The sequence below is a fragment of the Rhododendron vialii genome, chromosome 7a (genome assembly GCF_030253575.1).
Source record: "Rhododendron vialii isolate Sample 1 chromosome 7a, ASM3025357v1".
NCBI lineage: Eukaryota > Viridiplantae > Streptophyta > Magnoliopsida > Ericales > Ericaceae > Rhododendron > Rhododendron vialii.
This window is the reverse complement of record NC_080563.1, coordinates 26540751-26552978: the sequence shown is the minus strand read 5'-3', so window position 1 is coordinate 26552978 and position 12228 is coordinate 26540751. Positions and strand designations below refer to the sequence as shown.

At 40.7% G+C, this 12228-nt stretch overlaps 1 protein-coding gene and 1 long non-coding RNA gene across 3 annotated transcripts; one reads left to right on the top strand and one right to left on the bottom strand.

Moving 5' to 3' along the window:
• The first annotated feature begins 5129 nt into the window (after positions 1-5129).
• Positions 5130-5594, top strand: LOC131332840 (uncharacterized). The gene has a single exon (XM_058367149.1). It carries the CDS (start codon positions 5130-5132, stop codon positions 5592-5594), a length of 465 nt encoding a protein of 154 aa, XP_058223132.1.
• Positions 5595-7322: 1728 nt separating this feature from the next.
• Positions 7323-9817, bottom strand: LOC131333198 (uncharacterized). Of its 2 annotated transcripts, XR_009201750.1 has the most exons (6): positions 9620-9817; positions 9460-9494; positions 9241-9319; positions 8582-8668; positions 7987-8109; positions 7323-7594 (listed from the first exon to the last, which is right to left on the bottom strand). It is a non-coding gene; the product is annotated as an uncharacterized LOC131333198 (long non-coding RNA). The 2 variants fall into 2 exon arrangements; XR_009201751.1 differs by lacking the exon at positions 7987-8109 and having other exon boundaries at positions 7324-7594; positions 9620-9816.
• Positions 9818-12228: the final 2411 nt, after the last annotated feature.

Sequence of the window (12228 nt, the reverse complement as noted above, 5' to 3'; positions counted from 1 at the left end):
CCGCTTGCGTTCAAGCTCAATTTCGATGTTACAAACAACCAAGCTGAGTATGAGGCCTGTATTGTTGGTATGGAGGCCGCTCTCACCCTCGGTGTGGAAAAACTTGAGGTCATTGGTGATTCTAATCTTGTTGTATCTCAAGCCAACGGGGACTGGAAAGTTCATGAAGAGAAATTGAAACTTTATCATCAGGACTTGTAAGATCTTATTCCTCGTTTTAACAAGGTTACTTTTACTCACATTCCCCGCTTGAAGAATCAATTTACCGATGCCTTGGCAACCTTGGCTTCCATGGTTGAACTTCCTTTGGGTGTCAAACTCCGCCCTATTTTGATCGAATAGTGGGACTGTCCTGCCTATCAGTATATCAACACCATCAATGATGTAGATGATGGCCTACCCTGGTACCACGACATATGGAATTTTGTTGAAAGCGGGGAGTATCTGGCAGAAGCTTCTAAAAAGGATCAACTCGCGTTACGAAGGATGGCTGCCCAGTATATCCTTTGTGGAGGGAAGTTATACAAGAGATCCTATTGTGGGATGCACAAACTCTGTCTCAATGGTTCTGAAGCCACAAGGATTATGGAAGAAGTTCATGAAGGAGTCTGCGGTCCTCATATGAGCGGTGTCATGCTTGCTAGGAAAATCCTACAGTAGGGTTACTTCTGGTCCACAATGGAGTCTCAGTGTGTGGATTATGTACGGCGTTGTCATAAGTGCCAGATCCATGCCAATCTAATACATGTTCCCCCTTCTAACCTCTTTGGCATGACTTCTCCTTGGCCTTTCTCTGTGTGGGTCATTGATGTCATTGGCATGATCAGACCGTCTACTTCGAAAGGTCACAGGTTCATTTTAGTAACGATAGATTACTTTACCAAGTGAGTGGAGGCCGAATCCTACAAAACCCTAACGGCAGTTCAGGTTGCTCACTTTATCAGAAAGAACATTATCTATCGATACGGGGTACCTCAAGCATTCGTATAAGATAATGGGACTCACTTCAAAGGCAGGGTTTTCGAACTGTTTGAAGAGTTCAAGATCCAGATCCACCACTCGGTGGTCTATTGCCCTCAAACAAATGGAGCTGTCGAAGCGGCAGACAAGAATATTGAGACGATTATCAAAAAGTCTGCTCAGTCTGCCCGGGACTGACATGAGCCTACCTCTAGCACTTTGGGGGTATCGGACGTCAATTCGAACATCGACAGGAGCGACACCCTATTCATTAGTTTACGGGTTGGAAGCGGTACTCCCTATCGAGCTCGAGGTACCGTCATTGAGAATCATCGCAGAATGCGGACTCACAGAATCTGAATGTGTAACGACCCTGATTTTCGGTAAATAAAAATTTCGTTAAATATTTAAATTTTGTTTTAATTACTTGTTTTTACTTTTAAAAATTTCTTTTAATTTCTAATAATCCGTCATAATTAGATTTTAGTCCTTAAAATTTATATTTCTTGTCTAGAAATCCTATATGGCAAGTAGGGTTAGTTTCTCACCGATTAGTTGGAGAAACTGAACTACCAATCCACCTAGTTACAATTCCCTAACCCTAGATGGACCTTTCTGACCATCTTTGAGCCTTATGAACCCTTCCAATCCTAATTGAACCTTTTAGACCTAGAGAGGTCATCATTATACTCCATGTCTAGTCATTTCAACCTTAGTCATCATCGTTATTCCTTTACCCATTGGATAATAAATGTTAGGGGAATTTTTGTCCCTTGGATAATGGAAGCTAGATTTGCCAATGTGTTTATATATTTGACAAGACAACTCATGCCATCATTTTACTACCAAAGGAAGTCATCATTTTACTTCCAAAAGAAGCAAACTTAGCCTTGCCATGCATGAAAGCCTAGGAAGAATAGCCTTGAACCTAATTCCCCTCTTTGACTTACTTTCCTAGATTTTCCTAGATGTACATATGTGTGTATATATATATATGTTCATAGTACTAGAGAGAGAGAGAGAGAAGCCGAGAGGGAGAGGGAGAAAGGGAGGCCGAGGGAGGGAGAGAGATGGAGTGTGTGGTGTGCTCTGTTCACTCCCACAAGCTACCCCTTTAGCCTTAAGCCTATTTATGACTTGCCAACCCATTTCTTGTCAATTTCTAGCATAGAGTCCTAGCCTTTAATCATCCTAAAAATTGACTACAACCTAGCCTAGGATTGACTAAACATGGGAAGACTACACATTAGTCTAGCCATCATTTTCTTCTTACTTGCAAGACTTACAACCTAGGTTATAATTACCTAGGATTGCCTTTAAGTCTTAGAAAATCTTCATAATTACCTATTCTTACACCTAAGTTGGATTGACAAGTCTTGGCATGCATGAAAAGCTTGATTAAACAAGACCATACCTTTCATAATTACCCTTTTAATCATTGGACAATATTTGCTAGGGAAAAATTTATTCATTGGGTAATAGAAGTTAGTTTGGCTATAAATAGCACCCCATCTTTGCCATTCAACACACACCTCCACCCATTCAACTTCTCTCTCTAGAATCCTTGCAATTGTTCTTTGTTCTTCTTGTTTTTGAGTTCTTCTTGTGTTCTTCAAGAAACTCATCCTAGGCCGCCACTTAACCACCACTCGACCACCACTCTATCACCTATAAGGTTTGGAATGCATGATAATTAACAAACTTGTTTTCGCTAATGGAAGTATGAGCATGTTGGAATAATCGACTTTTACTCTAATAAACATATGTTATTTTGAACTTCCCACAAAGGAAGAAAGAACGATTTTTGAAAGATAAGATTTGATCGTTTGGTAAAAGTATTCGTATTTTGATCTTTAGGATGGTTATGACCATACATGAATTACTTGCATTACTTGTCTTGTTGTAAAGCATAAGTGATTTTCACTCCAAAGGCGTCCTCACATGTGGCATTATGCTTTAAGTTGTGGTTTGAGCATGATGATTAATATAGAGTTGGATGATGTTGCTAGTTTAGTTTCATGATTACAAAGAATGATTTATGATTACGTATGTGAAAAGTCCTACCGCGGAGTAGTTGCATGAAAACGAGACACAGAAATTGAGAAATTAGAAACATGGCACCTAGGGTATGTTAATGACAAGGTATGTTTGAAACCGCAATGTGGCCGGACGTGGTAGCCCATTGTGTGTAAGAAAACCCGCAATGTGGCCGGACTTGGTAGCCCATTGTGTGGATTTGCGAAAACCGCAATGTGGCCGGACTTGGTAGCCCGTTGTGTGAACGAAAACTCGCAATGTGGGTGGACTTGGTAGCCCATTGTGAAGATTGCCAATGGGGCCGAACGTGGTAGCTTCATTGGTAATATGGCTTGGTTATCCACGGAGAGAAGCCAATGCAAAGTTTTGTGTGCCAATGGGAACCCGGTGCGGCAGAACCATTGTGAGGATACTCGGGAGACCGGAACGGCGAAACTGAGGTTGGGTGTGTTAAAACGATTTTGGAAGTATTGATTTGGTAAATGAAAGGTGAAACTAGTGACACAGTGTATGAAATGTTGCGTAGGAGAAACTCAGAAATCATGGACACCAACGATAGTTGATTAGCGAATGTGGATGTGTCATTGTTAACTGTTTTTGTTAGATAAGCATGTACTATGTGGAAAACATTGAATTTATGATCTAATGTGTGTAAATTAAAGGGTTAGTGGGTATGGATTATTCTATTGAGCTCTTGTAGCTCATGGTGTTACCTTTGGTGACCTTGACATATTATACTGGTGGCGACGCTGGTATAATGTGTCAGAGTTTCTAGATGATCAAGGTGAGTTGTACACATTGGAGGCCTTTGGAGTTGAAGAGCTGGCTAGGATGGAGGAGCAGGCGGAGCTGTAGTTAGGAACCCTAGTTTCCCTCCCTTTTGTAATGAAAGTACTCTTATGGAGGTCGTGATGTAATAATGAGCCAGACTCTATTTTGAAGTTTCAATAAAAATGTCCTTTTAACGTTCCCAAAATTCGGGGCATTACAACTTTGTATCAGAACTTTAGGTTCAAAACCTCGGCCATGGGTAGAATGGGTAGAACCATAAGATAGTTTGACCGTTGCACAAATGTGAATTGAGTTTAAGTTTACCGTCCCAAATTGGGTGGAATTTTGACAGCACAATCTTCGGATTGATGCAAGGTGTGGAAATTGGTAGTACCGCCGAGCTGGAATTCCCGAACAATTGGATGATGACTTGAATCAAGGATCGAACGTGGAACTTAGAAACTCGAAGGTTTTCTCTAGAAGTTTATAATCCCTGTTTTAAGACGTTACTAATTGAGGTTTAAAACTCTTCCCTTGTAGATGAACTACCTGGATCACCTAATCGACCTGTTGATGGGAGCTCGTCAGCTCAAAATCGCCATAGAAACCATGACAACTCAACTAGTGGAGGACCCCGACCTTGTTGCCGCTGTACTCGCAGAAAAGCGAGATTTCGTGAGAGTACAACAGAATACCCTTATTCCCGTTGAAGAAGACCCCTGGTTTCTTGAAATGTTTCCCATCCTGTCTGCCTTCTATGGATTCTTCGGTGTCCTACCCCCAATGCAAAACTCTGAGGTTGGAGATGAAGAGGGAGAAGTCAATGGCGATAAGGACGCCAATGGGGTGACTAAGGAGAAAAACCTTGCAAATAAAGGAAACCTCGAAGAAGACGAGACTCCAAAGGACCCGTGAAAACCAGGGATACCAATTAGGCGTAATCGAATAAACCTAGTGACCATTGTAATCCTTTTGGGATGTAGGATCATATCGTCATAACTTGTATTAGGAAGAATCTTATCCTAAGATCTCTACTTGCCTTGTAGTAGAATTCTATGCTTGTATTGTATCTTTCTTTATCTATGTAAAGCTTGCTTTATTATAAAAGAGTACTGTTACATACTACGTGATAAATTGCTTTTAACTTTTAAGAAGATACACCATTTGTAAAAGGAAAATTGTTTAGGTAGACTAAAACTCCCCCTTTCAATTTCTACTCGTAGAAGGTGAACCGACGCAGTGGACTAGGATACGAAAACGGAGAGTCCTCTAACACAAACCCCGACTTAGCCCAAATCATGCAAGCGTTCATAACAGCTTTGAATGCCAACCGCCCAAACCAAAACCACGACGATGGACCCATGACTCGAACCTGGGCAATGAACGAGTTCTGCAAACGTCGACCTCCGACTTTTCACGGAGATACCAATCCTGTCGTGGCCGAGACATGGCTAAACGAGGTCAAAATGATCCTTAGAACCTTAGGGATCACCCAAGATGGAAGTCGTGTGGCCTTGACCACATACCAGCTGAAGGGAGAAGTCCGCTACTGGTGGGATCTAATGGAGGTAACCCATGCCATAGCCACCATGACCTTTGCCGAGTTCGAGACCCTGTTTCTCGACAAGTACTTCCCCACACCCCTTCGTCTGGCCAAGGAACAAGAGTTCCTAAATTTGAAACAGGGAACGATGATCGTTACCCAATATGCAGCCAAATTCAAGGAATTGTCTCGTTACGCCCAAACGGCCGTTGCAACTGAGGATAAGAAGGCGAGAAGGTTTGAGTGGGGACTGACAACCGCTAGAAGGGCTGTGGTAGCTTAGGCCTTTTCTACCTATACCGGTGTTGTGAAGTGTGCTCTTTGGCTGGAGAGTGAGGAAAATGACTTCAAAACCCAATGGAGGAAGGCAGCAGGCAACACTGGCAAACCTATCCGAACTCAACCTTCTAACAATAACCGCGGACCCTACCCTACCAAACCTTTCACCCCGACCCAAAGCAACCAACCCTGGAGTATTGATACACTCGGATGTGGCGAACCACAGAGGGGCAACCAAGATTTGAAGACAGTGACGTGTTACAACTGTCAGTCTATGGGCCACTACAACCGCCAATGCCCGCAACCTCGGAAGGAAGGGAATGTGAGCTTTGGAAATTAGAAAACTCAACAACCGGGACAGACCGGTTGTATAAGGCAAAACCCTGGAGGCCCATCGCAGCAGCAAAATGGGCAGAACAAAGGAAAGCAGCCCATGGGAACCCAGCAAGGCACTGGAGGGCGTATCTTCGCGCTGCAGACTTAGGAACAAGAGCAGGATCCATTTGTGATCCAAGGTACGCTACTATAGTACCTGCTTTTAAGCTTTGTTTAACTCTGGAGCATCGCATTCCCTTATAATTACTGTCTGCGTAACTACACTGGCACTAGAAACAGAACTCCTAAGTACATGTATAAAAGTCACATCACTATTAGGGGGAGTATAGCTGTTAGTCTAGTGAGTAGAGGGTGCGAACTTGAAATAACCAACTTGTGCCAAACTTGCGATCTTAAAGTAATCAACATGGCGGATTTTGACGTAATCCCGGGGATGGACTGGCTATCAGCACATCGAGTGATCATAGATTGCCGCCAGAAGATGGTGACCACGTATACCCCCGAAGGGACTCGTTTCCGATTTAAAGGGGATAGAAAAACGGTGAGCTCGACGACGAGGAGGTCCAGGTGGCAGAATCAATTGTTTGGATGGCTAGCTAGCCTCCAGTTGGGAGAAGCCGATAAGATGGAAGTGGGATTACCACATATCGTGTGTGAATACGCCAATGTTTTTCCCTGAAGAACTTCATGGCTTACTACCCAAGAGAGAGATAGACTTCCCTATAGAACTCCAACTGGGAAATGAAACCAATCTCTATGGCACTGTACGAAATGACCCCAGCTGAGCTAAAGGAGCTCAAGACCCAATTGCAAGAGCTGTTGGACAAAGGGTTTACCAGGCTGAGTACGTCACCATAGGGAGCACCTGCACTATTCGCGAAAAAGAAGGAAGGGACGCTTCGACTAGGCATCGACTACAGGGAGCTAAATCAAGTCACCATCAAGAACCGGTATCCATTACCAAGGATCGATGACCTATTGGATCAATTAAGAGGAGCACGAACTACACCTTCAAATGATACTACAAGTACTCACTACTACAATAATTGTAAATGATGACAGTTTAAAAGTGTTATTAAACGTGAAAGATGACAATTTTGAAACTGTCATCTATGGAGCTGTCATTAAAAGTCTGAATCTTAAAATGACGGTTTAAAACTGTCATTAATATCTATAAAGATGACGCTTTTTAAATGTAATAAAAAGTAGAAGATAACAGTTGTGAAACGTCATTAAAGTGCTTCAAAACTGTCATCTTTTGAAAAGATGACATTGTTAAAGCGTAATTAAAAGGTCAAAGATGACAGTTTTAAACTGTCATCTTTTCTGTCTTTCATCCTAAAAAAAAAAATCACAATTCTAGTTTCAGCTCAGAATCATTCAAAACAATTAAAAAAAAAAAGATAAAGTCATCCACTAATGTAAAAAAGAGTCTATATATTGAAAATTATAAAATTACAAACACTCTCTAATACACGTGTTCAAGTTATCTTTCGACACGAAAAGTATGTACGAAATACAAATAAATTCCCCTACATAATGATTCACCGAGCTAATCCAGCTTCCCTCAACCTAAAATTTTTTGCATTCCTTCAGCCGAAAAAGTCTGGAAGACGCACTAAGACCTGTGATGACAACTTCTCCAGTAACTTCTTCTTTCCTTTCTCCCTGTACAATCAACATATGATACGTACGCTCCAATAAAACGAGATGACACCTTTTCAGTCAGTATTTATTGCATGAAAAAATAACATAGAATTAACGTCCAGCTAAACACATAGCTAGAGAGATGAAGCTAGAGAGACTTTCTTTTCATTTTGAACAACTAATCCATATTATGGTAATTATATACTAGTAGGCAAGTGTGTATGCATATATTTCTATGCAAATTTGAAACATAAAGCTGATAACAAATCTGTAAACACACTTATACGTGGCCTCTAAGAAATGTTCGCTTCAATTAAAGACAATTAATTCCTAATATGGATTCAGCCTTTTCATCAATATGAAAGTTTTTTAAATTTAAATTATGCTAGACAAACTCAGGATATTGTGCAAACCTTGGACAAAAGAAGTCTTTTCATCATTGAAAGCATACCTCAAAAAGCATTGCTCCTACAACATGTTCCTGCATAATATGTTGCCCCAGTTTCCCTATATTTGAGTTGTTATGTCACCAATGCCTACAAAAAAAGTCGTTATTATGTGACTAATTGTTTGAAATGGGTAGCCTATGGAAAAAAATCAGCAACTAATTCAAATAAAAAGATATAAGAACCAAAACATCAACTAGAGAGAGCAATTGGCAAGTTTAAAGCAAAGAACTATAATTAGATGTTCAGCCACCTAAAGCAAGGAACATATTTGTAAGTGCATTTACCATCCACACCTGTACAAGAAAGAGGTCCAAAGTAAACAAATTTTACTAATTAATCTCCAAATTCTTGCCAAAATCAAAATTTTTCAAAGTCATATTTAAGTAAGCCTTAGTTTAACAAAATTGCGACAAAGACTTAGAAGGTAGGATATTTTTTACCTCATTGCCAACCAATTCAAGATGTGTCTGACCCCTGAAGTTAGAAATTTGTCGTAATAAATAAATGTAGACAATGTCAAGTAGCAACAATCGAATTGAACTAAGAGTTAACATTATACCTCATCGCAGCTAGTCTATACTAGTCTTGGTATGTGACCTATCAAACTGCAACTAACTCACGGCCAGCAAGAGTTGAACACATTGAACTGCAAACAATAGTTAATCCAACAGTTGTGTAGATTTTAGGAATCAAAGAAATAGAGTCTATGGGAATGCAACAATATGAAATGGAGCATGTCACAACCGTAGTTAGACTTGAAAACAAATTTACTTCCCCACCAAAGTGCCTCTGCTACTAGTTTCTTTACCAAGAATTCCAGATACTAAAATAATTAAACTGAAAAGTAAAAGCTAAGCTTGCCTTAAATCTACTTAAAGAAGTGGGGTTTGGTACCACGATCATCATTCCATCACTACCACAAACTATCAACAAAACAAACAAGTATAACCAATATTATTGGACTGCCAAACCAGTTAATATAACTATTCAACTTTGCATAACAAGCAAGATACATACACTCCAAACACTACAACCTTTAAAAAAGGCTTCACCCTTTTCATTAGCAGGCCACCAAGTTCAGACTAGGTGCTATATATTTAGCTCTATTTTTGCATAAATTCTAGTAAAGATTAAAACGATAGGGTTTACAGAGAATGTTATGTACGTACACATATGCATCTGTGGAGGTGAGATATAGAGAGAGGGAGGGAAACAAACCTGGTAGAGAGAGGTGGAGTTGTCGGCGGCAATCGGGAGAACACAAGCGCCCATTAAACAGATCAACAATAAGCTCAACCTACATGTACAGAGCATAGATTAACACAAGCATATTATCAAACACTTGTAATGCAAATGGATATTCACCTATATGATTGTACATAGCATAGACTGACACAAGCATATTATCAAACACCTGTAATGCAAATGGATTCTCACTTAGATAATTGATCTTGACAATCCAGACGAGACCTCTGTGAGCAATTCAATCAACACTGAAACAAATTTTGAACCATGTAAATAGCACCCATAAATTCAACAATGAAAAAATTAGGAAAGAGTTGGAGAACTATCTAAATAAAGCCATGGGTCTGTAAACCTGTTTGATTTCAAGTCAATCGATGACCAAAGCAACAGCGGAGCAAGTGGCCGATGACCAAGATCAATCAATGGCAAATCACAGTGACGGGCTTCTCCTGCCTCTTAACGCTGTCAAGATCAATGAACGGCGCTCGTACAATTGGTTGAGAGAGAGAGAGAGAGAGAGAGAGAGAGAGATCGTGGAAGGTAAAAGAGGTTTTTTTTTTTTACGGGGTAAAAGAAGTTTCATCTAGGTTTATATTGGGCGGGATTAATTACATTGAGGTACCACGCGTCCCGCATATGGCGCCGTTTCCTCCAAAAAAAAAAATCGTTCTTTAATGTCACTTATAAGGAGAAAGTGACATAAAAAAAAATTAATTATGTCACTATTTTACAAAGTGACATCATAAATATATTAGATTACAGTTTAGGAGAAACTGACATTAAAAAGAAAGAATATTTATGTCACTATTTTAGAAAGTGACATTATAAATATAATATATCATAGTTTTTTGGATAACTGACATTATTTACTTACTGTAATCTTTTTAATTACGGTTTTTTAAAAAGTGACATTTTTTCACTTTTTCAAGCGTCATCTTTTAACAATATTGTAGTAGTGACTCCGGGATAGCCAACTTTATGCCAATGCAAAAATATATGAGTTCTGGCTAGAAGTGGTTAAGTTCTTAGGGCACGTGGTGTCCAAGGACAGAATCGAGGTGAACAAATGTAGGGTCGAAGCAGTACTAAATTAAAAGCAGCCATACATATAAAATTACCGCTAGAAGTCAACGCTGCCAAAGACTTATTTTCCCGTGACTGCAAAGGTTCTTTAAGTGCCTTTGCTAATAATATCCAAGTTTGTAGAGTACCGTAGGGTTTGCTTGCTGATGTTCGATTTCCCCCGAAATGAGGATGGAGTACTTATGCCTTACGATTATAGGGTTATTCTGCTCAAGTGGATCCTTTGATTCCTAGTTTCAGAAATGGGTTTAATATCGTTAGATGGGGAATCATCTTGATTCGACAGGGACGTACTAAGGAAACGTTTGTGGGATACGAGACCGCATGATGATTTGGTAGAAGTTTTGCATTTGACGTTGGCATTTACAATGAAAACTTCATCAAAGGCGTACAACGAGGCAAGTTGTTCGACGGCTGAAGAAACTTCAACCCTGTTTTGTTAAGCAGGTGATGAGTCTTAATTAACAAAACATGCAAAGGTTTGTGATGGATGCCTAAAACGTAGTCGTGTTACTCAAAGATACTTCTAGGACCTGCCAGAGCCTTAGACAGTGGCCGTGTGACGCCAAAGAATTTTTGGGCATTTCAAGACTAGTTTAGCGACGAGGTCTGATCCGCAGTCACGTACCAATTTCGAGGACGAAATTATTTTAAGGGGGATAGTGATGTAGAACACGTGGAGGCCCAATTCCATGATCAGCTGGAGCGAGCCAAGCCTCGAAAGTCTAAACGGTGTTTAATTTCAGATTACCCAAATTGGTTAAAATCGGACGAGCTCGGAATAGGCCCAAACTTGGTGGGCTGACTTATTTTCGCGCTCCGGTCAATACTCATAACCCTAAGTTGATGATCGATGGTGCTTTTCGGCCTAATTCCTTCGTTTAGGCATTCAATTGCGTTATTTTGCTGTTTTAGGAAAGATTTGTTTCGTTAATAACTCTTAGACCGTAATTCCTTTTAAGTTTATTCTTTTTGGGAAAGTCTTGTTTTTCTTTCCCGTTTTCAATTTTAGGAAAAGCCCCAAATTCTGGGACTTTTTATTTTCCAAGTTTATTTTTAGGGTTTCTAGGGTTTCAGCCTATTTAAGGGTTTGTAACCTAGAGTTTATGCAGCTTATTATCAATAATATTCAGACTTTGTCTTTTTCTCTTGAAGATTCAAGAACTGCTCGTGGCTACGAGTACCTATCATTCGTTTGATTAGTACGCAACTAATCTCTTTGTTAATTCCGCTGCGTCAAGTGGTATCAGAGCAAGGCTTTGCCTGGTTCGATGGCACCAAACACAGAAGAAGACACACCCATTGACGTTGGTCGTGGGCTTACTGACCTAAGGAGGATGGTGGAGGATCAACAGGCACAATTAACCGAGATCCGTCAGGATACTCACACTCAATTCGCTCAGATCCGTGAGTTGCTGCAGGAGTTGACTCTACAAAATCGCCGAAGGCCAGAAAGGGTTGAGGAGGAACGCGCGGTGGGGTTTGCCCATCGTCAACCTCGTAACCAGGATCGGGAGCGCGCTGAAGGATTTGCCCGAGGCCCACCCGGTGATCGACGGGTTGCAAGGAACCTTCGTCATCGTGCTGATACCGAAGATTCTGAACCTGAAGATGAAGAAGAGGTACAAGGAGGACGCCGTCCAGCACGGCAACAACAGTGGTTTGATGATTACAAAGTGAAGGTGGATCTTCCCACGTTCAACGGTAATCTGCATATTGAGGATTTTCTTGACTGGCTTTCTGAGGTTGAGAGATTCCTTAATATGATGGAGGTTTCTGAGACCAAACAGGTGAAGTTGGTCGCCTACAAGTTGAAGAGCGGCGCTGCAGTTTGGTGGGATCAGTTACAAACGAAACGGTACAGGCAGGGAAAAGAGC

Coding starts and splice junctions, on each gene's coding strand:
- LOC131332840 (XM_058367149.1), top strand. CDS start 5,130: ATGACTCGAACCTGGGCAATGAACGAGTTCTGCAAACGTCGACCTCCG.